This window comes from Leuresthes tenuis, unplaced genomic scaffold (assembly GCF_036924035.1).
Source record: "Leuresthes tenuis unplaced genomic scaffold, fLeuTen1.0.hap1 SCAF_10, whole genome shotgun sequence".
In the NCBI taxonomy this organism is placed as follows: domain Eukaryota; kingdom Metazoa; phylum Chordata; class Actinopteri; order Atheriniformes; family Atherinopsidae; genus Leuresthes; species Leuresthes tenuis.
Genome location: NW_027325364.1, coordinates 4,775,463 through 4,801,814, shown reverse-complemented (window position 1 = coordinate 4,801,814; position 26,352 = coordinate 4,775,463). Strand labels below are relative to the sequence as shown.

At 39.8% G+C, this 26,352-nt stretch overlaps 1 protein-coding gene across 1 annotated transcript in view; it reads left to right on the top strand.

The window, feature by feature from the left end:
- Positions 1–26,352, top strand: part of thsd7ab (thrombospondin, type I, domain containing 7Ab) — a 172,157-nt gene that overhangs the window by 111,472 nt on the left and 34,333 nt on the right. Inside the window, exons 11-19 of the mRNA XM_072393679.1 lie at positions 803–938; positions 1,926–2,029; positions 4,565–4,759; positions 5,935–6,201; positions 14,266–14,444; positions 14,872–14,877; positions 15,294–15,427; positions 17,210–17,363; positions 18,728–18,869. Coding sequence (XP_072249780.1) covers positions 803–938; positions 1,926–2,029; positions 4,565–4,759; positions 5,935–6,201; positions 14,266–14,444; positions 14,872–14,877; positions 15,294–15,427; positions 17,210–17,363; positions 18,728–18,869 — 1,317 coding nt within the window. The remainder of the gene's footprint in view (positions 1–802; positions 939–1,925; positions 2,030–4,564; positions 4,760–5,934; positions 6,202–14,265; positions 14,445–14,871; positions 14,878–15,293; positions 15,428–17,209; positions 17,364–18,727; positions 18,870–26,352) is intronic.

Sequence of the window (26,352 nt, the reverse complement as noted above, 5' to 3'; positions counted from 1 at the left end):
CAGAAGCAGTTTTAAATTGACTTTATTGACGAGCACAGTCAGGACTCTCCTGAGTGCCCGATTCTATTGCTGCCAAATAAATACATGCAGTCTTGTCTCGTTACATGTAATTAATATGACACATTGGCATGCAAGACAACCTTTAAGTCGACCTCTTTTAGAGTGCCCAGCAAGCCAACTCGCCCGTGGCTACTAGTGTCAGCATGTGCGTTGTTTTCATATGGTGAAAGAAAAGGATTCTCATTGAGGTCACCTTTGTCAGGCGGTCGTCGCCTGAGCTGTTGAGCAGTGGCGAAAAACATTAAATTGATTTACGACTGGAGATCATTATCGTCCATATTTTGTTGACCTTTCGGTGTGACACTGTAACGTAAATCTCATCAGTCTGAGTATGCTACAAATGGCTTTGCATTTTAATTTGATGCTGTTGATATTTTCACCTTGTGCAGAGAATTGCAAGCCACCCACATACAGAGGTTTGAAGCAGGGTTTAGGGCTATCCAGAGGCTTGTTTCATCTTAATGAACTACTTGAGGGCATCTTCCCGCATTTAAAATACCATAAATTTAATCTGAGTCAATACCAATGTCTAATGGGATTTTTTTTTACCTCATCTTTGTTGGCCTTGATATCCACAGTAATCAGATGTACGTGTTGTCTAAGATAGCTGTCCAATTAGATTTAGCCGTGGAAGTCTTGACAGAGCAGCCTGGCTTATCATTTTGACATTTTTCCCATCACTTCCCCATGCAGACATTTCTTTTTTCAAATTTTAATTCAATAATTGTCTGTGTCTGTTCAGCTGGTAATGCCATGAAGAAAAAGCAATCAAGGAAACGTCTTATCATCCAGACGCCTTCCAACGGAGGACAGGAGTGCCCAGAGGTGCTTGAGGAGGAGAGGGAATGTGAGGTCCCTAAAATCTGTCCAGGTTTCAGGTAAATGTGCTACATCGATCCCAGATGTCTAACATCAGATTCCAAATTCTGACTGACTTCATGGTTTCTAACTTGTCAACTGACAAAGTAAAAGTAACCGCATGGCCTGAGCTCACTGTCTATGTATACGCATGGATCAAACTCAAATCAGATCAGCATTAAGTGTCATGATCTTTGCTTTTAAAGCCCCTCTGTCTCCGTCTCACTTTCATACTGTTTTTCACTGGGTTTATGCCTCTCTGCCTCTTCATGTAATCCCAGCTTGAGGTCAGGCTGCTGTGGGAGCCGTGCCATCTGTTGTTGCACGCCTTTGTATATCCTTACTTTGGTTGCATGTTTAGCTTGTTGCAACACCGCAGAAAGAATTGTACAATTAAATGATTACAGATACACAGGCACATCCCTGTTAATGTTCAAATAAGATTAAGAATCAGTGCAAGTAAAGTGATCTTTGCACAGAAAAGAAATGAATTCTACATATTCTAGTTTGTCACAGTTTGTCAAAGTAGTTTAGACCTATTTCAAGAAACTGTGTCACAGTGCAGCGTCGAAGACAGTCTTTACATGCAATTTATGTGAGTGACAAAAGCAGGCCAGTCATCCTTCGCTGAAGGGTTTGTCCGCAGCCATTTATTCATCTTGAGCCACAGATTTATCATGGACTTCTTGCAGAGGCAGACTGAGTGCCATGATTGTTTTTCATGCAAAAAAAATACATCTGATAACTGCAATACCTGAACAAAAGTGAGGCTTAATTAGTCAAATTAGATAAAAGCTGCTATGAGCATTCTTGGAACAAAATTATATCTGGGCTAAGTCTATGCATCTTACAAAAATTGATCTGAGAAAAAAATGTATCTTCCTCAAATAAATGATCTGAAATAGTTTATTACATTTAGACTCTGCCATGTTGCAGAGCAAGATATTAGTATGATATCAAATGATATAGCTGCACTCACATGCCTTTAATGACTGAATTTATTCTAGATGGAAAACCCACAAATGGAGGAAGTGCCAGTTGGTCCCATGGTCTTTCAGACGGGACAGTCCTGGTGCACAAGAAACCTGCGGACCAGGACTTCAAACCAGAGGTGCAATAACACATTTCTTCATCTCCTGTTTACCTTTGCCATCTTCACTGAACCATTCCAAATCAGAAGAAATTACATTTTTGCTCATTTCGGTGCGTCTGGAGCCCAGCCACGAGGCCAATTGTGTAGAGTTTGGGATGGAAATATTTTCACATCTCATGGTGTGCCTCTAACTTGTTTGACAGTTAGAGTTGCTTCAATCTTGTTTTTTTTTTTTTTCACTGCAGGATAGAATCATGCAGTATTAATTATCTGTCTCTTATTGGAATTTAGGAGAAGATGCTCAGAATTTCCTATTGTGCACAGCAGCCCAATCCCATGTTCATATAGGTTTAACGTATAAATGACAAGTACTTAATGCATACGTAAAGGATATAACATATTCCTTCTTGCCTTACTGTTATGGTCCTGGGAGGCTTTCATAAAAATCCAATTTCAAGGGGTCACGCAGAATGATCAATTTCATTATGTTCCACCTCCTATGGATAGCCATTATTTTTGCTTATATTTCTGTTTCGTCTTCGCTAGCTTGCATTAATGGACAGAAGAATCTATTCATTCCTGAGAATGTTGAAGGTCCACTTAAGACTCACCTCATTTTTTTAGATTCTTAGCAGCTTTTTAGTGATTTGATACCATGTGACACTAGATGTCCATCCCCCCGACCCATATTTTCACACCTCTGTCATTTCTAAAAGGCAGAAATCCTTCCGTCATTGACTTGGAGCAGAGCAGACACGCTGTCTTTCCTGGTCTGTATTTTCTGATAGGATATTGTGTTGTTTAGCTGCACACAGGCGGAAAACCACTGTAGTGGCTCTATTAAACACACAGAACTAAGAGCTTGTGCTGCTTTCCCACTCAAACACACAAAGACGCACACACACAATAAGACCTGACCTCACACACCACCAGACGGAGGCTTTCCAAACCAATAGCAGTGCCCACGGGGGTTCAGCAAAAAATGTGCTTCGAGATTGATTTTTCTATGAAGGTGCAGCCCTGCAGCACATCTGCGTCACAAGAAAATGAAATACTGCAGCAACACAAGTAATACCCTTTATTGAAAGAACAAAGAATATGATGATCCAGTTAAAGGCTAATTGACTTGTGGGCTTCAGACCAATTGAGGTAGAGATGCATTTGCGTCTGCTTCTTTCAGAATTTTATTAAACTCCCCCATGAAATCTAACATGTTCAGTTCAGATTTATTTTTCATTCACTCTTGTTGTCCTCTTTAAAGAAGACATAGTATGCCCTTTTTTCACAAGCAGATAAAGATTTCCTGAGGTCTTGATGAAGTGTCTGTGAATCATAATGTAACAGAAATAAAGTATCACAACACCCTGAGGTACCAGTCCTCTTAAGAACAGCTGGTTTCCCACCTCTGTCTTCTGCAGGCTTTACCTCTTGAGAGGTACAGCTTTACACTACCATGCAAGCAAACTTTGGACCCAAATTACACCACCAAAGCATGTTATATTGTATGAGATAGCACACAGTACCCATCCCAAGAGCTCACACTATCACACAATAGATTGATAGATTCTCAAATACTTACATTTCCATCGTATGCAGTTTGGTCACAGTTTGGACTGCTGTCACTGACCCATCTTTTAGGTGCAATCTTGTTAACAGTCATATGTTGAACTTGCCCAAGTTGATAAAAAAGTACCGGTACAAGGAATAGCAGAGGTAGATGGCCACATCTGGAGGGTCATTTCTATAAAAAGGGAATATTTCCTCTTCTGTTGCCCGCCTACCTGTGAATGCTTTAGACTGAGGATTGAATCAAACTGAAGTTATGACGAAGCCTATTGGATTCCTTAGTAGCTTTTTGTGAAGTGGAATTTTAGAAATACTTTTACACCCAATTGGACCGTTAAATTGAATGAATGGGGTTTATTTGGAGTGAGTCAGACTGAATTCAGATTGAAAATGTTTACTTTCTATATACACTGTTGATAAACTGAATTGAATTGGGTATCCTCTGGGGATAGCAGAGTAAGATTACCTTTATTGTAAATTTCCATTGTATCAATATATAGAATTAAATATGTAAAAAATGGTCAGAATTAAGTGAAATACATTTGGCTCTTATTGTTGCATTAGTCTTGTGAATAGATGCATTATTAGTAGCACTGAACTAAAACAGTCAGAAATAAATCTTTAATTAATGCACCATATTTTAAAAGCACATGTTCTTTTCTCTATTAGATCTGAATGTGCAATGTCCTTCGTTGCTTGGATTTTAAAATAACTGTAGTCAAGAGAAAAAAATAGTCCTCTTAACATTATGGAGTTAGAAGTACTAAAGCATCAGAAATTGCATACAGTACGCTTGATGTATGAGTACCTCACATTTACCGTATATCCAGTACTTGTGTGTATCTTGCACAGCACTCCTTGCGTTTAGGTTTGTTTTACCATACAACACTGTCTTTAACAACCTCGTTATGTCAATAAATCATGATTAATGTTCCAATAAATATTCTAATTGAGCTTTTTTGCCCCGACCTCCTCCTATTCTTCCAGCTGTGTCCTGTCGCCAGCTGGACGGGACGCAGGGCGACATCAGTGAGTGCCTGAAATTTGCCAAGGCCATGCCCACTATCACTCAGCGCTGTCAGCTTCCATGCCAGGATGACTGCCAGCTGACCAACTGGTCCAAGTTCTCGTCCTGCACAGCTGACTGTGTGGGGGTCCGCACCAGAAAGCGGGCACTGATTGGTGAGAGCAAAGGGAGGGGGGCTCTAACAATGCACTATTGTGAAACTTTTTTCTCTGAAAAACTTGTCGAGGTACTGCTCAGTGATGCTGGTGGGCTTTCTGAAGACTGAAGTGCTAAAATGAAGCACGGGGTCATAAATCTATTCAGATAGTTCTTCCCACCTGGGATTAAAGCAACAAATCTGAATGAACTCCTCAGCCTTTGTAATCCACCATCCTCCCCAGAGAGTCATCCTGTGTGTCACAGTCGTAAAAGTGATTTGACAGCAGTGGTGCAGTGCATTAAGGCACCTCTTCAGATTATTGGAGTGGGTGTAGTCCATTTTAAGCTGTAAATGAGTGGATGTGTAAAACTTTTATCCTCTCCTGATGTGAAAGTGTGAAAAAGCAGAGAGGTCCTGCCATGCATTTAGTATAATTAAAGTTTAAGCATGTGTTGTAATTGTTTTTTTAATAGAAATGCAAAAGGAAAAGTGTTCATTTCATCCAGATTCCTGCCGCATTATATTGGGAAGGCAACGCATTCAACACTCATCAGTTAGCTTTAGGTTTTAATATAAAACAGAAATTCTTCATCTTAAGCTCAACCCAAAACAGTACTTCATCATAACATTAGTTTAATTGAAGTTGGTGCCATATGTGGATTCTTTGTCACATATAATGTATTCTCCTGTGCTGCCTGTGAGTTTTTGTGAGCCTCACAGACAAATTACAGCTTGCTGCTTAAGTGCAATTAAAAAGCATCTCTGGTCTGGATGCAGAATAGACTTGGCAAACCCACGGCATATAATGCCAAAATTAAAAAAAAACAAAAAAAAAAAACACACACACAATGGATAAATATGTTTCGGGTTGTCAGAAAGAAAAGCTTCCAAGCTTCTCCTCATTTGCATGTGAAACAGCTCCTAATCATAGACCACCAGAGGAAAAAAGTTTCCCCCCACAGTTACCAATGATTAACCATGCTCGACATCATGCAGTTTCTGTAAAAGTGCATTCTGCTTGAAACTATTTTCCCTGATTAATCTGTCATCATGTTTCACAAATGCATGTGTGAACAGCAACACTTTCTCAAACAAAACCTTAAACTTAGCCACTTGAGTCTAAAATACATCAACTCATGTCAGTAGACTTAAAGATCACTTCTCTAAAGGAGATTCCATCCATCTCCTTAGGGCGGAGCAAGAAGAAAGACAAGTGTAAGAACACACAAATGTACCCTCTGAGTGAGACACAGTACTGCCCCTGCGACAAGTACAACGCCCAGCCAGTGGGGAAGTGGTCAGACTGCATCCTGCCTGAGGAAGGCAGAGTGGAAAGCATCATGGGGATGAAGGTCAAAGGAGACATTAAGGAGTGCGGACAGGGCTATCGCTACCAGGCCATGGCGTGCTACGACCAGGACAACAGGCTGGTAGAGACCTCACGCTGCAACAGTCATGGTGAGTCCATATCATGTTTACCATTTGATGCCATACTGCAACATTTTTAAGATACTGTCGCTGTGGGCAGTGTTATCTAAAATGAGTATTTCCATTGGTAGGCAAAGGTTTATTAAATACCATTGTGTGCAAGATTCTGGATCTTCACAGGGTACCTCTTATGATATTTTCTGGAAATCAGGGATAATGACTGCAGAAACTCTAAGTGACATGTTTGCCTGTTCAACACTCCATCAGTAAAAAAGTAAAGTTGTTTCTGTGTTATCACTGGAAACCACAGGGTTCGCAGAAACCTCAAAAAGTACACGCTGTACTGTATTTGCACCTCTAAAACAATTTAATCTTACCAGTTGAAGTATCTCTCACACACTAACACAGAAGCAGTGCAGCTGACAACACTTTGAGATTCTTCTTTTCATTGATTCCATGCCAACAATGCTCATAGACAAAAGAAGTTCATTTATTTTTACCAACATCTGTGTTTTCTTCCAATGCATACATCCTTTTGGGGAAAAGCTCTTCTATCAGGATGTCTTTTTAAGACTTGGCTTTTTGTTGGTGAAACCAATCACACAGACACTAATCAGCATGGTGGTATTAATTCTAACTGCTAGTTGTAAGCTGTGATGGACTGGCGACCTGTCCAGGATGTACCCCGCCTCTCGCACAACGACAGCAGGGATGGCTCCAACCCCCCCCAGCGATCCTGAGTTGGATGAAGCGGGTGTAGAAAATAGATAGATGGATGGATGTTAGCTGTTAATGCCTTCTATGTGCTGTCTTTACAGTCTGAGGGATTGGGCTCACAAAAAAGGGGTATGTTGATTCACCAGTCTATTTTATGAGTATTGTTTCTGAATCCCAGTGGCTTGGGCCAATCAGCATTCTGTAAGAAACTCCCAGTAGTTACTGATATGTTTCACTGTAGACATGACATCAGTCTTTGGTAAAACAACAAAATGATTCTGTTTGTCATAAAACAACAATTTCCATACAGAATAGAGCAATGAACAATACTAAAGACTTCTCTCAGTGGAGATAGCTAGAGTAGCTGGAGATACTCAGACTGCTGCTGTTTTTTTTCTTCAGTGCCCTCCAGTTTGTCATGATTGGCCGTCTGTAGCTCAGGATGAAGAGTGGCTGTCCCTCTGTTGAAATGTCACTTGTCTGACCCACAACTTGCCCAGTCTACTGTTAAAATATACTTGGGCAAGCAACATCATTTGCAATGTTAACATGTTTTCATTGAATATTTTCAACACATATAATGTGTTTTAAAGCAACTCTCTGAAGCTGCCTCATGCACACTTTGGTTTTGATGCCCTCAAAGATGGATGCAGCTCTCACAAGTGTGCTTTAAACTCTCGAGGCGTGTTACAATACATAGCAAATCAGATTTCTCCCCTCTCCTGCCTTCACTTCTTGCTTTCAGGTGTAAAATCCACTGTAGCACACGGTAAGCTACAGATGCAAGGATAAATAGTTTTATGTTAAATATTCATCTGAAGCGAAACATTCACTGTGTACATATGAACGCCCCTCCCATTGAAGCTGGAGATCCATTTTGAATCCTGAATATCACTTAAGTGGGCCTTTTTCTGTCTCACCCTGTCAGAATCATTTGTCTCCTTGTTGTTTGGTCTTATCTTGTATCCAAAATACTTCAAGCAAAGATCCCCAGCTCGAAAACTCGTTGTGAAATTGCTGTGAAATAGAATGCGGCAGATGTTCAAATGAATACATCAGTGCTCCGCATACAAAACCATGGTTTTAGTCTCCTTGTGTGAGTCACAGATTCAGATATGCGTCGGTTAATCTGAATGTGGGTGTGACAAAAGCACATTGTAAGGATTGGCGTTGTGTGTTTTTGTGTATGCTGGTAGTTTTGGTGTATTTTTACACCTGTGGAGATGTTTACAAGTGTTTGTGCGCATCCATGCATTCATTCTCATGCATCATTCAGTTAAGAAAAAACACCTTCTGTGAGGTTCCCACAGAAGCAAAAGCTCAAAGCTATCATTAAATCTCTTGTATTTCTCATTGTTTCTGCTACTTCCTGCCTCCCTGTTTCAACCATCATCGTTTCAATCAGATAGAGGAGGAGACATGGTCCCTTCACCACTCTGGAGCTAACACACTGCTCTCGGCTGTGATGTTGATCACTTTTTATCATTAAAAGTGCATGTAGATTCAAGATTTGTGCTGTGGCTGTTTTTGGATTGCCTTTATCTTCCATGAGAAGGAGCAAATATTTCTGTTTAAGGAAAGACAGCAGTGATTTCGTCAGTTTTCATTGAACTCTTACTCAGAGTTTGCACAAACACAGCAAGCAACTATTTGAGAATAAAGAGAAGGCCATATTGTAAAGCATTTGAGGGATGTATACTCATGTTTTATGTCTTTGTAGACATCAGGGAAGTGAAGCTTATCTGCAGGGATGTAACAATCAGCTGCACAAAAGGTGAGCAACATCCAGATGACCCACTGATTGTTGTATTAGTTCCCAGCAATCACTGCAGTCAGACACAAGAGGACCCATTGAGTTGAATTAGATGTAATCAAGGTTAGGACCAAGTGGCTTGAGACTTGGATGGATCCAGTCAATCAGACTCAAATTGTTATTGGCTGATCTGTGTTCTTTAAAGGAAATGTGTGATTAGATTCCTGATCCACACTCTATTTTCACTCAGCCAATTGATTGTACCACCGCCCTTGTGCCAGTTTACATTCATAGGAGCAGAATTGAGTTTCTGACTGAATTATGTCCAACACTTTAGATTGTGTGAGACAACATTCAAGACACACAGCTTTACAGCTGAACTCACTGCACAGATGTCGTCTTATTGTTACTTGAATGGAGATTTTGTCAAATGACCCTGTGTGTGTAAAAGTTTTTATTAGAGCAGAGCGACAGTCTGGAAATACTTTAAGTGAACACGAGCTGACTTGTAGGCTTAATGAGACGATTTTCAGTGAGTTGCTAATGTATTTAGCCATCTGACAACACGCCGTTCGGCCGTTTTAATATACAGTATATAGTATATATACATAATATAGTATTTGTACACACAACAAGTAGGCATAGGCCCATTTAAGTCTAGTTGAGTGTATAAAGGCAGGAGTGGATTGATCCCCAACTTCACATTACATACACGTACATTCAGTTTTGGAGAAGCTCGATCTCAACAACATACATTTAAAAATAAATGTTCTTGTCATGTAATGTAATGCACCACAGTGTTGTTTGCCAATCATAATACAAATCAGGAGGGAAATCCGTACGTGCTCCTTAAAGTTGCTCTGTGGAAAGCAACCTCACATCAACCTCCAGCAAACTAATAGCATTTTCTCAACAACCTTTTCTGTTTTCTCTCTTTTTGCTTCAGTAAAATTCAATGTTTAACTTGTCATATTTCAACAGATCTGTCTTTTATTCAAATTCCCATTTTATTAGATCTTCTATGCTTCATCCCATGATAAATCAACTGTATATTTGTTAAGCTTGTAGCTGCTTCCAGCTTACCAGGCATTGGCTGGTATGATTTAATTTGTATTCTAAGAGAGTGGGTGGAAGATACTGCATATCTGTTACTGATATTAATACCTAATACACAGTGTTATTAAGAATAGTTCGAAATATTTTAAAACATCATCATAATTTTGATGGTTCAAATAGCCCCTTCGATTAGTCATTGGATCCAAACATGAGTGCAACTTTGTTTCCCTGCTATCATAATAATGATCTGAGTTTCCATCGAAGAAACTGTCAGTACCAAAAACTGTATCAAGATGATATGATAAGTACAAAACAGCAAATCAAACCGCACATTTAAGATATATCTACTCAACTAAGCTGTGTAAATGTTTAGAAATACAGCATAGCTACATAAAGAGAGGTTAAATGGCTGCTAAGTACCTTTAAATTGTTCTAAAAGTCACAGATAATCAGAGAGGGATGTTGTGACGCATGTTTTTATGTATCGAATCATGGGGTGTACTCCTATATTTCATATCATCAAGATCATAAATTACCTTTAATATTTTGACCTTCATTGTGCCTCAATATTGGAGGAAGGCTCAGGGGGCCTTGGTCTCATCTTAGTGGATTTGTTCAAATGTGGAGGGGATCCAGCCATTGTGGAAAGCCATAAAGGATAAAGCTTAAGGGCAAAAATGAACAGGCTCAGGACTGCAGCGAACAGATTTGTCGGTGCATGACGACCAACATTTGTAGTAACACGTGGAACACACTGAGAGCCTGAGCCATATAATTGAGCTTAATATGGTGACATGATGCTGTCAAGGTTTGAGGACTAATGTCAGCATCTGATAAGGTTACCTGAGAAGATGAAGATGTCCTTCTGAATTATGGTGACCTTATTTTATACCTTTATGTTGCAGCCTGAATGGGAAGCTTTCTGCAGTCATTTCATCAGGGATTACGCAGTCTCCATTGCCTTGGAGATGATTGTGGTGCAGAGGGCAGGGGGCGGGTCAAAACTTGGGCATGAGTGCTGGATAATTCCTGGAACCAAAATGTTCACTTAAATTTTCTCAGGACAATCTGTCAAGCAGATAAAATTTGATTTTAAACAGCAACGATGGTGACTCAGCCAGACTTTATTCCTGGTTGAATGGCCAAAATAAATGACTCAGGAGAGGGTAAAAACTTTTCAGATAAAGGCCCTTCATCATCTGCAGTGGATATAAACATCAGTCCATCAGTGTTTAACCTTTTCTATAAATCCAAGCTCTTGTGTTTGATTTAACCATAGGCTGATTTAACAGAAATGCGTGACATAACTGCAGCTTCTTTGCACTGCATTACAGGGTGGTGACTCCCCAGATGCTAAGATTATACGCTGCTGCTGTGGAAAGTGGCAGGATTCACCCCTGACTATAGCTTATGAATGCTACATGTCCATTTAACATATTTCTGTGAGCAGGAATTATTTTATTCAGCAGAGAGCACAAATCATGTTTTGTTGCTGTTTTGCAGGTAACATGGAACTTCCTAAGTCAATTTTCTTCTGTACCCTGACCTTGGATTTTTGGTGCTAGCTGAAAAATGGAAGTAGTAACAATATCCTAAAAACACTAATGAATATTTAACCAAAACATTATTTCCCCTCAGGAATCAAATCGTAAAAATCTTGTATTAGTGCCGCCTTGCCACTATTCCCAATTTCCCTAAAGTATGGACGTTCATGTGCTTATTTTTTATGTATTGTCGCAGCTGAGTAAGACGAGTAAGTAAACAACCCCTGAATTTGTGTTACTAATTGACTTTCTAATCGCATTGTTTCCAAGGAGGCAGCATGCTGTTTGTTAAAGAAGTGTTTTATTTTATTTCCAGTGTTTCTGTGAGATCAGATTGTCTAATTAATATTGATTCTAACAAAAATAAGATAAAGATAATTGCATATTTCTCACCATTCACTCGTTTACGTTTCTTTATGACTTGTTACACTATAATTAGATTTGACAGTGAAAAATGTGTATTAGTGTAATGAATCTGATGTCTTAAACCTCTTATTCTCCAAGAAATGTAGAATAAGTTAGGAAAGTTTCTTTGAATAATTACAGAGAAGTGCTCCCAAGCTAGAGTTTGAGTTGTGGGGAGATTTGTGCAGCATTTGTCAATATTATGTACTCTGTTGGCGGGATGTTTTCATCTTTTTACATCATTTTATCTTTTTGGAGATCAAACACGCTGCCAGCATGCTATTGATTTTTTCTGCATTTGCAAAGAAAAGAAAAGCCAAGAAATCTTTGAATGCATAAATGTTTTATAGATACAATATCTTTAACTATGGCAACACCAGCTTGTTATTGATTTCAATCAAGAGTCACAGGCAGAGATTTTAACAGTGTCTATGCAGCTTCTGGTCATCTGGAGGAACTTCTAAGCATATGCTCTTTATCATACGTAGGTTTAATTTTATTGGCTGTAAAATTGCTCTCATTGTTTTGTGAAATTGCCTTCTTCCCGGCAGTTAAGGAAGCTTTGTTCAGCAGTTACGACTCTTCTTGGGAACAACAGCACAGACTTGTGTCAGCTGGCAGGTTGATTTCTAAAGCCATCTGGACTCAGACTGAAAACCTCCCTGAGGGGGCAAGACACCTTAAAAGACCATTTCAGTTGAACTACAAGTGATGTGCATGTTCAGGCGCTGAAGCATTAGTTTTCAAGTGACAGCATCAATGATGGAAAGTGACTGAACTCAAGTGTAAAGAAGTAAAAGTTAATGAAGCTATTTTAGATGCCAAACTGAACTTAGCGGAGTGTAAATGTTGAGATCCTGAAATGGACTCAGGGGCATCAATGTGTAAAGAGGTCAGGCAGACATGTCTGTGTTTTTAAGTATATGCGTGTGTGATGGATATGCACATATATTGGTGTCTTTGGATGTTGTCATAGTTTATGGGTATTGTTTTGTTCTTTTTTATCCTTAGTCAACTTTATTTAAATCAGTTTTCCTTGAGTTAGCTTTTGTGTCTTGTTAAGTTTTGTATTAGTTTCCTTTAACCTCTATTGTTTATGTTCTGTTTCTATTTACTTATTTTCTACTTTATTTTATAAGAGCTGTATCACCCCCCGCTCCAAGAAGAATGGCAGCCACTTTGAAAGCAAAGGTGTGCCAGGTTTTTAGGATAATTCCCAAGAAGATCTGAGGTTGAAGGTAGAAGGTCGTAGGTGAAGGCTCTGAACTCTACTTATGTTTATGTTTATGCATTTAGCAGACACTTTTATCCAAAGCGACTTACAAATGAAGATATAACAAGCTATATAAAAAAAGCTAACAATAAACTACATAGAAGGAACCCACTAGTCATACTCTGTCAGAGGTGACAGAGTAGAGATAGAGATAGAGTGTAAGTGTAAGTTCACAAAACACTCACAGAATAAGTTTAAAACTCAACATTAAACAGTCAGTTTGAGGCATGATGTTGCTACATTTAACTTTTTCTTGAAGGGAGAAAATAGTCACTGTAGAAAAATACATTTTTGAGGAAGTGACTAGCCTGTGGAGAAGGCCACAAACCTCTCATCATGTGTCTTGCTAACTAGCAAGGCAGTTTGAGTGAGTCCACATCAGAACGAGCAGGGAGAACCTCAGGCGCTTGACTTTCCTCACTCATTTCACCTCACTGATTTTCTTCATCAAAGGCGTAACTAAATGAAAGGCAGGTGCTGTTGCATAATAGAAAAAGTATAGTAGATCCTGTCTACTGGACAGATTTTCTCTTTGCAATTGAGAAAATCTTGTTGTCGCACACAAAGCCAGAGGAATAATCTCCTTTAGTACACTTGACTGTAGCTTGGCCTGTGTATACTAGTGAAAACAGAAGAAATTATAGCCTCAGGGTGGAGAAAGCTCCAAAGAAGAAAAGGAAAAGCGCTTACCACCACACCGACCCAGTGAGCTGCAGAAATAGAACTGGAATAATGAGGCTTGCCCTGAGACACAACTTCTGCTTTGGTAGATTTTCAGATTTCTGTAAACAACCAGAAATTGGGCTTCTGAGTGTGGAGCCCATTTTCACTCCACAGCTTAAAATCAAGAGGTCCATTTCAATTAGAATGTGAGGTTAATTGTTTATAGACTTTATGCAGCTGGATTTTGATCTTCATCTACTTGTTAAAGAGATTGGTTTTTTTTGTTTTTTTTGTAAGATGGAAAAAAAAATCCCAAAGTTTTTGGAATTAAGACAGATGTGATTCAGTCTTAATATAGAGGCTTTAAGAATCAAGACCGGGCATATTTCTTTAAAGCAGTTATTCTGAACATGTGAAGCTGAGATCCTGCTGCGTGAATGCAAAGAGAGAACAAAGGTTTATTTTTCAAGGCTGCTTTTTCAAATGATACTTGTTCCTTCTGCAATAATCGGGGACAAACAACAGTATGGTGCCCTGGAATGTATTAAAGCGACATTAAAAGTAGCACTTTTTGTAACCAACTTCCTGCTCAAAAAATAATCACTAGCCTCAGTTTATAGGTAACTTTCTTATACAAAAAACATGTTTGCTGAAAAACACCCCGTGTTTTGCTCTCCCTTCAGGTTATATTGAGGAGGCATGCATCATCCCCTGTCCGTCAGATTGTAAACTCAGTGAATGGTCGAACTGGTCGCGCTGCAGCAAGTCTTGTGGAAGTGGAGTTAAAGTTCGCTCCAAATGGCTTCGAGAGAAACCTTACAACGGAGGCCGGCCGTGTCCAAAACTGGACCACATCAATCAGGTACTGACAGCAAAACTGAACCCCATCAGCTCTCTGGGAAACTTGAGATGTTGGCTTTTTCTGCTCATTACTGCTGAATTTTTTTTTTTTAAAGCGGCGACAGTGCATAAAGCAGTGGTTGCTATAAACGGATACCATCCAGCATATTAATGTCCCAACATGTGATTCCTTATTGGTTCCATGATTTGCCAAAATTTTAATGCTTTTCAGGGGTGTGAGTATCAGCAGATCCAGCCTGGTTAAGCCTTGCACTGTCTATCTGTTTGGTTCACAAGTATTCATGCCAGAGGTTTTCCTGTTTATGTTCTCTCAAATGTTGCATTAATCATAGGTTCTACACTATATGAACAGTTGGCTTGTGCTCATTACTCCATCTGTCTCCTTTTAATCCACCACAACGCTTGCCGGATATGACTCATTGTCACAGGCTCAGGTAAGAGCTGCTTTCCTCAGCTATCTGTCATGTATTCACAGATGTATAATGCCAATCATGTTAGTGGGTCAGTTACAGATAAATGCACACAGTCGTAATATTCTCTGAGTCAGTAAACAAATAGTGCATGCTGGAGTTGCATTTGGAGAGTTTTCACTGGGGGGAGAAATAATCTCACTGGCTGAGTTAAATCTCAAAGAGCTGAGCTAAGGAATCCAAGTTTGTTAGGGAAAACTTAGCTGACAGCCTTGCATGCCTAAGACCAAGTTGTTCATGCCATTCTTTTTTTCTTTTTGATAATGATGATCATAGTTTTTGGCCACATCGTTTGAGATTTCTCTTGTTTAGATGAGAAAATCACATCTGCTATATTTGATTATCTGTCCTGTTCAGTAAAAAGGGATTATTGTTCTCAGGTGTATGAGGTGGTGCCATGTCAGAGTGACTGTAATCAGTACGTGTGGGTTGCTGAGCCCTGGAGTGTATGGAAAGTGAGCAATGTGGATCTGAAGGAGAACTGCGGGGAAGGTGTCCAGACCAGAAAAGTCAGGTATTCACAAGCTCACATTTAATTTTACCTGTATCCATGTTTAGACTGTTTATAAATGTCAATATGTACATAAATATTGCAATTAGTGCTGAAATTATTTGGCAAAATTGCACCAAATCAACCAATTAACATGCATGTTTTTGTAGATACCCAGAGAGAACCAGCACCATCTCTTAGCTGAAAAAATCACACCAGCCAGTATTAATGTTCCGGGGGTGCGCTCAGAGCTGGGTTAAAACTGCTTTCTCTTTCCTTATGTATGGAATGAGCTTTAGAATATCATCATCCTCCAAACACTCCACCATTTACACAAACCTGTTGCTGTTTTAGTAAGTTTTAAAAACCAGAAGCAAAATATTTTTTGGTTTATTTCATCTTGGTTTTAGTCTCTGCATCATATATGACTGACATCTGAAGTAGTGTTTTATGTGAAACTTTTATTTTGACATTTTGTCTCATGCTGCCTTCTTGGCCAGGACTCACCGGAAGAAGAGATCTCGTATCTCATTGAAGGAAATGACGAGTTAAATAAATGCGAATGAAAACTATAAGAAATATCTGCATTGAGAATTGTATGCAACATAAAATGGCCTAAGATAAGATCAGTGATAGGTAGTACCTCTTTAAAATAATTATTTTAGCTAACTTTGAATGTATTAGCTCAGACAACATCAGTGTAACTTGTAGGCCACTCCCCCTCCCTCTCTGCTGTGCTTCAGCTCTTTCCTCAAAGCCTTTTACTGCAGAGACTGGCATGTGCACACGGGCCAGTAACCATGGCAAATTTTGCTTTTGCAAATCTCATTATAAACTATTATTATATACTAGGATGAGCCAGAGGAGCTTGATTGTTTTTTTTTTTGTGTGTATTACTATCAGGGCGACAATTTCAGCAAATATGAGACATATTTTCTTTTAAGTTATTTTCTTGTAAGTTATGCAGTTCTGATTTAAAAGGGAGTTTAGTGTGCAACTGAAGTTACAAGATGTTTGAACATACAGCTTTCTCAAGAGCTTAATCATCATCAAAATCTATGTGCAAATAAATAGCATTTAATTGACAAGGACATCTTTGCCATGGTTGTTGGTCGTTTAGTACTTTCAGGGCTGACAAACAGATGCCACTCTGTGTCTCTGGTGAAATTAGCAGTGGAAATGGGGACAGTCTTGCCTTGTCATACTTTGGTCTACTCAAGTGTGAAATCTTGTAAATTGGATGAAGAGATTCTAAAAATGAGGCTTTGGCAGTTGAGGAGAGGCTACATTTCTTTATAAGTCCCCCGTGAAACGGCCAGCAGACTGCTGTTTGCCTCTAAATTTTGACAGATGTCCTTGTAAAAACAGAAGTTTGTGAGGCTGACTTTTCACCCAACAGCCTTGTTAGGTCTGATCGGTCTGATTGGTCAGCTACATCCATCCATCCATGTTCTATACCCGCTTAATCCGTCGGTCGGGTCGCGGGGGGAGTGGAGCCTATCCCAGTGGTCATCGGGCGAGAGGTACACCCTGGACAGGTCCATCACAAGGCCACACAGAGACAAACGAGACAAACAACCACACACACGCTTACACTAATTTCTAAGGACAATTTTAGAGACGCCAATTAATCTAACATGCATGTTTTTGGACGGTGGGAGGAAGCCGGAGTACCCAGAGAGAACCCACGCATACACGGGGCGAACATGCAAACTCCACACAGAAGTGGAGCCGGGAGTTGAAGTCCAAAGCAACCTAATTAATAAAACAGATCCAATTTGGTGTATTTCTTGCTTAATCCCACAGGTGCATGCTCAACACTGTAGATGGCCCCTCTGAGTCAGTGGAGGACTACCTATGTGACCCAGAGGAGATGCCCCTGGGGGCCAGGGAAAGCCGGCTTCCCTGCCCCGAGGACTGCGTCCTCAATGACTGGGGCCCCTGGAGCCACTGCAGCCTGGTGAGAGTTGAACCCTGATACGAAAGCAGCAGCTCAGCTGTCTGGCACAGTAGAGTAGAAACGGCAAAGTCCACTGAGATTTATCTTGATATCTTTTTCTTGTCACAAAAACTGTCCCTAAAGCTCAGGGAATTCAAAGCTTAGCTGCACTGTATTATTTTGAGCAGTTTATAAATCTGTGTCAACAGGTTTTTTCACGTACAACAATAAGAAATAAAGGAGATATATAAACTGAGAAGCAGGAGAAAATGGTTTATATATCACCTATATAACAATTTACTCACTGTGCATTCAGCAGGGAAGGAGGGGGATTTATGATAAAGACTCAGAACTCCAAAACAGGTTTCCAACTTACATTTAATGATTTGCACACCTGCATATATTAACTAGAAATATGCTTAGTTTGTGAACATCATTTGGCAGACAGCCACAATGAAAACGATTACTGTTATTCTTATGGGAGGTAAAATAGTGCAAGCAGGGCTGAATTTCAGAGCAAATAATTTTATTGTATGAGGTGATGTTGAAATAAGTAGAATGTGATCAATTCCAACCAATTTAACATAGAAAAACAAGGAAACTTTTCATATGAGGCTTTTTTCTTCTTTTTTTTAAGAAACAGGGACCCCTGATTTCATTACTGCAGCTAAGCACACATCTACAGGATACAGCACATACACAATCAGTGCCCTTTCTTTTACAAAACATGTAGCTGTCAGAACATCTTTTCAAGCCCTCCACCCCTGACACATCAGACTTGTGGTAAAAATCTTCTTTAACTGCACTGTTTCACCTGCTGTTCTCCCAAAAGCACCCTGGCCATAGTTAATCACACCCCATTCTCTCCCAAAGTGCCTGACACACCAACTTCCCACAAATCTAGTCTCGACATGGAGTCTGCAGTGGCACCAGCGGAGCCTTCCGGATGTTTTATTCATGTGATGGCAATGGAGCCATTCGGAAGGCTGTCATTTTCTCCTCCAACTTTCTTCCCTGCAAGCTAAGAGAATATGATGGTTCACCAATCCAGTAGAATACCTGTTTCACTCATCCTGTCAATTCCTGCAGGAAAAATCATATTCATGCATTTTGAGCACGAGAGAGGATGAAGAGAATTTCCTTATTTTAAATAATCCTTTCAGGAGCAGGAATAAGCAGGTCAGTGACAAAGGAAATTTTAAAAGTAATTGTTACCTAATGACTTCTGAAATCCACTCAGGTTAGGACCTTTAATGTTCTCTGTAGCTCAATTCCAAGTTAAGGATTTGTCTGGATTGAGCCCTTATCACTCCTTCCATTATGGACGTCTTCATCATTTAAGCATTCTTAAGACTCCGGTTTTTAACAAGAAGTCTCTGTTCCAGCCCTGCACCAGAACCAACAGCAGAGAGCGGACAGCGTACCCCCTTCGATCCCCCAGCGTGGGAGGAGAGTGTCCAGAGACGTCCGACAAAGAACCCTGCAGTCTGAATCTAAACTGTTTCAACTACTTCTACAACATCACAGGTAAGTGTTCCAACCATGTGTCCCCTGAGAGTGGTAACCCTGCTGGTACTTTGAATGAATGAACTCCTCACCTGTTTTAACAATACAATCAACTGCTAAATAACTCATTTACTATAGCCATGACCCTTTTTACGTGAAGGTACGTGAAGGTTGAATGGCCACACATTGTTTGTCTTCGATAATCATTCAAGTCTGGTCGATGCCAAGTTCAACGGGTACCTTTGGCTTTTTGCCACTGTGATTAAATGCTTTGCTCAGAGTTGATAGTGCAGACCAGAAAAAAGCTTTAATTATTTCTAAATAAATTCTAGAGGTGAATTAGGCTGCCAGTCCCCTCAAGCTCTCGAATCCACAGATCACACCTCCACGTTGCCTGTTCAGAGGTCGCTGCTTCATATTTCTGTCTTGAAATTGTAAGAAACTTTTTCAACAACTCAACAGAGAAAAAGGAAAAGGAACTGTTCTGGATTTCATCAGATTATGATGCATTACATTTTTGCTGCACTGGGATACACAACATAATCCCTACTGCTGGCTTCACAGTAGCATGGAGGTATCCCAGGGTGTATGTACTGTATAAATGAGCAGCGGGTATTGTTGGGTAAAGCATCGTTATTCTGTTGTTGATTCAGAAACCATCCGAGCTGCACCATTCTTGAATGTTTCTGTCTTTTTTCTCGCTGCCTTAATCTTTGTCTCGTACTATCGCTCTTTCTTGTTGCAGCCTTCTCATTTTCAGTCTCCAGAGTGACACAAAGCTACTTGACAGAGGGAAGCACAATTCCCCGAGTTGCAAACGAGCTCTCTGCAGCAGCTAAAAACAGCCACTCATCTTTGTTAGCAGATGGCATATTTTATGAGTGAAACCTCAGCTTCCCTGCTTTCTTTTTTTTTTTCAAGAAAACTCTGGGGTTATTTAAAAGCACTGGGAACCTAAGTTAGGAATAAAATGTTGTCTTTTCTTATCACAGAAATCATTTCTTGAAGGGAGCAAAGTTCAGACTTTAAAGGCTCTGAATCTTCGTGGTGATGTTTCTCAGGGAAAACTAGTAAAGATGCTGCTGGGGTATTTTCAAAGGAGGAAGCTTAAATCAGCTCATACCCATACTTCCAAACAGCTCAATTCTTGTATGACTAAAGGGCAATTGCACCCAGATTAATTGGATATAAGTAAAATTTTAGAAAAGCTTTCATTGATCTCTTTGCACAAATAGTGAGCATCTGCTCTCAACAGCGAGCACCAACCAGTCCAACTTAAAACAGACAAGAAATAACAACAAAGAGATTATTTTATGGTAATGGCAGAATGAGAGCACTGCAACAAAAGTGCTTAACTGAAGCCAAACGTATAGCCTGGCATCTAAGAGGCATGCTCACCACTCTGCTGAGTCATCTGGAATTTATATATGGTTACTTTGATTGCATGGCACGTATGTCCTGATATCTCTGTCCAGATACAGTGCTCTGAGGGGTTTTGAGAGTGTCGGTTATATAGCTGGTAATTATTTTTTGATAGTATTGCTATCAAAAAAAAATTGATAGTATTTTCAGAGTAACCTGATGGCAACATGATGCATTTCTGTATGTTCTCTCTTAAAAAGCTAAAACATACTGCAGTTTTTACTCCGTCTTTGGGTTTTTTCCACTCTGAAATCTACTAAATGTGTGACAGCTGAAGCTTCTGAACACCTCTGAACAATGGTTCCTTTTGTTTTGTCATGCTGCATCATTCAGCTGAAAATATATTCAAGTGCAGGAGCATGACACTCCATGTTTCTTGTGGCTCCAATCTGCAGAAGTGTATGGACAGTTATTTTGTCCCTGTACACTATTACAGTGGATTTGAAGTATACATCTTTCAATTCAAGAAGCTAAGAATAATTGATTTACTGTTTAGGAATGACAACCAGGTAGTATTTTTAATTTTATGCAAAAATATGCAAATGCTTTGAAGTCCTTGAGGTCTGCAACCCAACAACATGCCTGTCAGGTTGTGACAACAGCTGCTATCTGATGCCGCTGTGTTTTTTTTCTGCTTTTATCACAAATGCACAGTTGGGTTGAGGTCCAACAGAGCATATTAACGAGGACATGTTATAACTAAATCCCTTTTTCTTTGCTTCAGAGTTTGTAGTTGAGTGCCTGAAGTTAATCCTGACTTAAAAACACAACCCTGGCACTTTGTTTGGCATACTTAGGTCTGAAAGTATCTCATTCAGTGACCGGTTTAGATTTACAGAGGAAGAGTACGTCATGGTCCCCAGCCGGAAAAGGGTGGAATGCCCTCCGGGTCGGGAATGAAATCCTTCCCCAAGTGGAGGAGTTCAAGTATCTCGGGGTCTTGTTCACGAGTGAGGGACGAATGGAACGGGAGATTAACAGGTGGATTGGTGCGGCGTCCGCAGTGTTGCGGGCTCTGCGCCGACCCGTCATTATGAAGAAGGAGCTGAGCCAGAAGGCGAAGCTCTCGATTTACTGGTCAATCTATGTTCCTACCCTCACCTATGGTCACGAGCTGTGAGTAGTGACTGAAAGAACGAGATTGCGAATACAAGCGCCTGAAATAGGCTTCCTCTGCAGGCTCTCCCTTAGAGATAGGGTGAGAAGCTCGGTCATCCGGGAGGGGCTCGGAGTAGAACTGCTGCTCCTCCGCATCGAGAGGAGCCAGATGAGTTGGCTCGGGCATCTGTTTGGGATGCCTCCTGGACGCCTCCCTGGTGAGGCGTTCCGGTCCCACTGGGAGGAGACCCTGGGGAAGAGCCAGGACACATTGGAGAGACTATGTCTCTCGGGCTAGCCTGGGAACGCCTCGGGGTTCCATGCATTTGATAATGCATGAAATATTTAGATTTCTTTAAAATGCTCAAAATTGATCACATATTTTGAACCACAAAAAAAACAGGCGGCAGGAAAGATGATGAGTCAGTACCACATGGTGCTGCTTTTAGTCTTAGTTTTACCTTTGGAAAGCAGCAATAGAAGTAAAGCAAATCTTTGCAGCTTTCCTAAGAAACATACAGAGCAAAGACAGCTTCGTAAAGAAGCGTGGCTGTGATCTCACCATGTTTCACAGACTCATTTGGTTTGTTTGTCAGCTAGCACCAACAGGGAAGAGCTCACATGTGTTGCTTGTTGTAATGGAGTCTACAACTATCCAGTGATCTAATATTATATCCCGCCGTGCTTGAATATATCATTTAAGAAAGAGCGCTATCTTCCTTTACAGATGTCAAACACACAGGAGCTCCCATCACTGGTTTCATCACCTTTATTTCAAATTTAACTTAGCTCCCTCATAGCTATGTGCAGTAAATCTAATAACAGCCACAGCCGAGTAGTAAAACACTGATTGAAAGTCATTGTTTACCACAGAACCCTCAGTTATGATTGTTAGTTAGATTTAACGTTGTTCTCAGCTATTTAAACCTTGAAAAACACAATCAAAGTTAAATCGAACAAAACTGAACCACAATTACATCTATTTGTACTTCATTTTAATGGTCTCATGAATCTGTGCACTAACCAGATTGAAGCTGTCCACAGTCAATGATGCTGCCCCTCTCATTTCCCCTCCACATGTCTATCTTAAACAGCTGATACCAGAAGGTGGAGCTCCTTGTTAGCATTGAAAGGCAGCTGCTACACAGACACCACAGACTCTGCAACACTCTCATCTTCCCACCTCATTGATAATCTTCATCTTGGTGTACATTTCAGGTGTTGTCTTCAGCCTTGACTTCCCCTCTTTGGCTCTACTTGGGTTTAAATTGAGAATGGCTAAACATAAGTTGTATTTATCCTCCAGTTTTTTGCACAGGTTGGAGCCGTTCAATTGAGGACCAATCGAACGTCACGGCTAATTGTTTTCTGAGATTGAAAAGATTTTCTCTGATAATTTAAAAACCAATCCCTCTTGAGTATATATACCCAAAACCAACTTGAATCTAATAAGCCATACAAGTCATATTAATCTGGAAAGGGGTGTCATGAGTGTAAAACAGCTCCATGTGAATAGAGGTGAAAATTCGTGGCATTCAGACCTTAGATAAATTCTTTCAGCTTGTGAAAAAACTGTATAACATGAATCCTTTGAAAGAAAATTCTGTGATTTTTCAACTCAGGCTTTATTAACCTTTTTTACAATGATGGGCACAAGAAGTTGTTGCTACATGGTTGTTATGGGTATCTGATAACATTGTGTTGGCCAAGAAAGACGAAAGCTTTTACGTTTCACCTCTTCCAGTCTTAGTTGTGTCATATCTTCCAGTGCCTGTGTTATTTGCAGACGTCTTATGTGATGTTTATAAAAAGAGACGTCCGGCCGACTCTAATCACGCTTAAGAAGTTATCTTAGCAGTCATAGCCTCAGAGATAGAGAAACTGCAAGCATTCATTTATTTAAACATGCCACGGGTGAATACCTCGCCGATCTTTTTACTCATTGGATTGGGCATTTGAATTTAATGGCCATCAGTATTCACCCCAGACTAGAAAGTGACCCTTTCTGAGGATTCATACTACATATTGTATGTTTTAGTCAATAGCTGAATAGGTTGGTGGATTAGCATTTGGGTTAATAAGAGAACGATGGTGTGAATGTTCAGGTGAAGCAACTGATACCCACAATTTGTCTTCATCTTAGTTTTTATTTTCCTTTATTTGAAGTAGTTGAGAAACTAGTCATTGGAGCCGTGCAGCTTCGGATCGTCCTCAGCTTTTGGGTTGCATTATGTTTTGGGTCATTATCCGTCTGCACTGTGAAGCAATGTTCTGCCATCTGTGCATGATTTGACTCATTCTTACCAGAATTCAAGCTGCGACTTCTATCAACAGTCAGTTCTATCAAATCACCAGTGTCCCTTGTGTGGTAGATGATGGGGTGTGTCGAAGATAGAAAGCCTTTCCTTTCCAAATTCATCTTGGTTTCATCTGTACAGAAACTCTTGTAACTCTTTACAGAACTGGTTGATGTGTTGTTTGCTTTATTTTCTAGAAAAGTCTAACCTGCCCTTACTGTTTTTTTTTTATTATTGTAGCAGTGATTTGCATCTTCACATAACCTCTCTACATTTACATTCATAAAGGCATCCTTTGGTTGTAAACCACTGCAATGAGCTCCTTATTGCCTCCAGGCTAGATGTTGTTAAAGGAAAACAAAAAAAAAATTATTGCTAAACGGTCAGTACAACATTTTTGTAAAACCACTTGAGTTAAAGCTGAAGCTCACACTTTAATCACAACTTGATTGTTTCATTTTAATGTTATTAGTGTGGTGTACAAAGGAAAATATAATTGTGAACATTGTGATTAACTGTGTATGATGACTCCTTCTCACCTTATATACAACTCTGCCTCCACTTAGGGCAGTAAAAATCCACATGAACAAACCACTGAATACTAATGAAGTTTTCTAAATACTCTAAAAAGCATCACACTTGAAGTGGGTTGAGAAATGACTGCTAAGATTAACAACTCACGTGTAGATTTCTATATTTATAAGCCTGAATTTCTGGATCAAATTTAAATATCGTATTTTTTGGGCTATAAAGCGCACCGCAATATCAATGATTGACTGCTAACGGGTCTATTTTCATACATAAAGCGCATTAACTGAAACAAAACTCAGATAAGTCAAAATTTATTCAACTTACTTGTTGTACTGTGTGACTGATAGCATTGAGTTTGAAATCCGCTTCGTATGCATGTCTCTTAACAGGAGCCATTTTTGGGGCAGCGGTTATAGAAAATGAATGAATGAATGCACCTTAATGTTGAAGCACAGATCGTATTACTCTACGAGGCTCGTGACTACTGTGGCCGTAATGCTCAATCCATCAAGCAGTCCAGCTTCGTAGCTTACCAAGGCCGTGCTAAAACATTTTGACAGATTTTTGAGCACCATGTACCACATAAAATCGGTTCTAGGTCAGAAAGCACAACCAGAATTAATTCATACATTAGGCGCACTGTCAATTTTTGAGAAAATTTAAGGATTTTAAGTGCACCTTATGGTCCGAAAAATGTATTTATAAGGATTTTCAAATCTCATAACCCCTTCATTTTATGTTTCATTTGCAATAGAAAATAACAAATATATCAAATTTCTAACATAAGAAACCGCTGGCAGCAACATTGGAACAGTATGTGATACAACTGGATGGATATGTTGCAACTAATCAGGTTAATTGGAAACAGGTCAATAACATAATTAGACATAAAAAGAGCACCATAGAGAGCCAAGCTGCAGCAGTCTGCAAAAAGATTATGAAGACTGTGAATATTCTATCATCTACACATAATGTTATCAGACCATTTAGATAATCTGGAGAAATCTCTGTGCACAAGGAGCATGGATGAAAATGAGTATTGGATCGTGATCTGTGGACCCTCAGGCAGCACTGCATTAGAAATAGAGATGTTTTTGTCCTGGAAATCATGGCATCAGGAACACTTCCAGAAACCATTGTCTGTGATCTCAGTTCACCGTAACATCCACAAATGCAGGTTAAAGCTTTATCATGCAGAGAAGAAGCCACATGTGAATATGATCCAGAAACACAGCCGTCTTCTCTGAACCAAAGCTCATTTAAAATGGTCTGAGGCAAAGGAGGAAAACGGTTCTGTGGCCAGATAAATCAAAGTTTTAAATTCTTTTTGGAAATTATTCATGCGGCATCCTTAGGACTAAAGAGGACAGGGACCATCCAGCTTGTTATCAACTCTCAGTTCAAAATCCTGCATCTTTTATGGTTTGGGGGTGCATTAGTGCCTATGGAGCTGGGGACTTGTAAATCTAAAAAGGCGCCATCAGTGCTAAAAGGTATATAGAGGTTTTGGAGCAACATATGCTTCCATACAGAGGAACTTATTCAGGGAATGCCTTGCATATCTTAGCAGGACTATGCTAAACCACATACTGCATCAGTCACAGCAGAAAACTAGTTGAAAAGTTCAGGTGCCTGCAGTCCAGACCTCTCTTAAATTTGAGACATTTGGGTTAGGGTTGACCTGTCCCAGCTTTGTAGACATGCTAGCTGCCTTTAAATTCAAGATAAGCCCGAATTTTTTTTATTAAATTGTAAAACGTCTCACTTTCAGTGTTTGATGTTCTCTATCTTCTATTGTGAAAAAAATATTGATGTATGAGATTATGTTTTTGTTTACATTTTTGCCATGTTCCACCTTTTTTTGGAATGGTGGTTGTATTACAACATGTTGTTCTAACCTCTGCAGCCGCAATGTGAGATTAGCTACAGCTGCAGAGAAATCAAACTCAGATCTACTCCAACAAATATTTCTTTATTACACTGGATCAAATAACTACATTAGTTTGCTCAGAGGAGGATGAACACTGCTGTAATTTCATAGCTCAGCTCTTTGGGAGAGGTTATTATTTAGGTTTCCAGCCTGTAACTGTGTTGGTTCCATCTCTATTATCTATATTTTACAAAATCTCTGTCCAGCATCTGTTAGCAGAGACAAC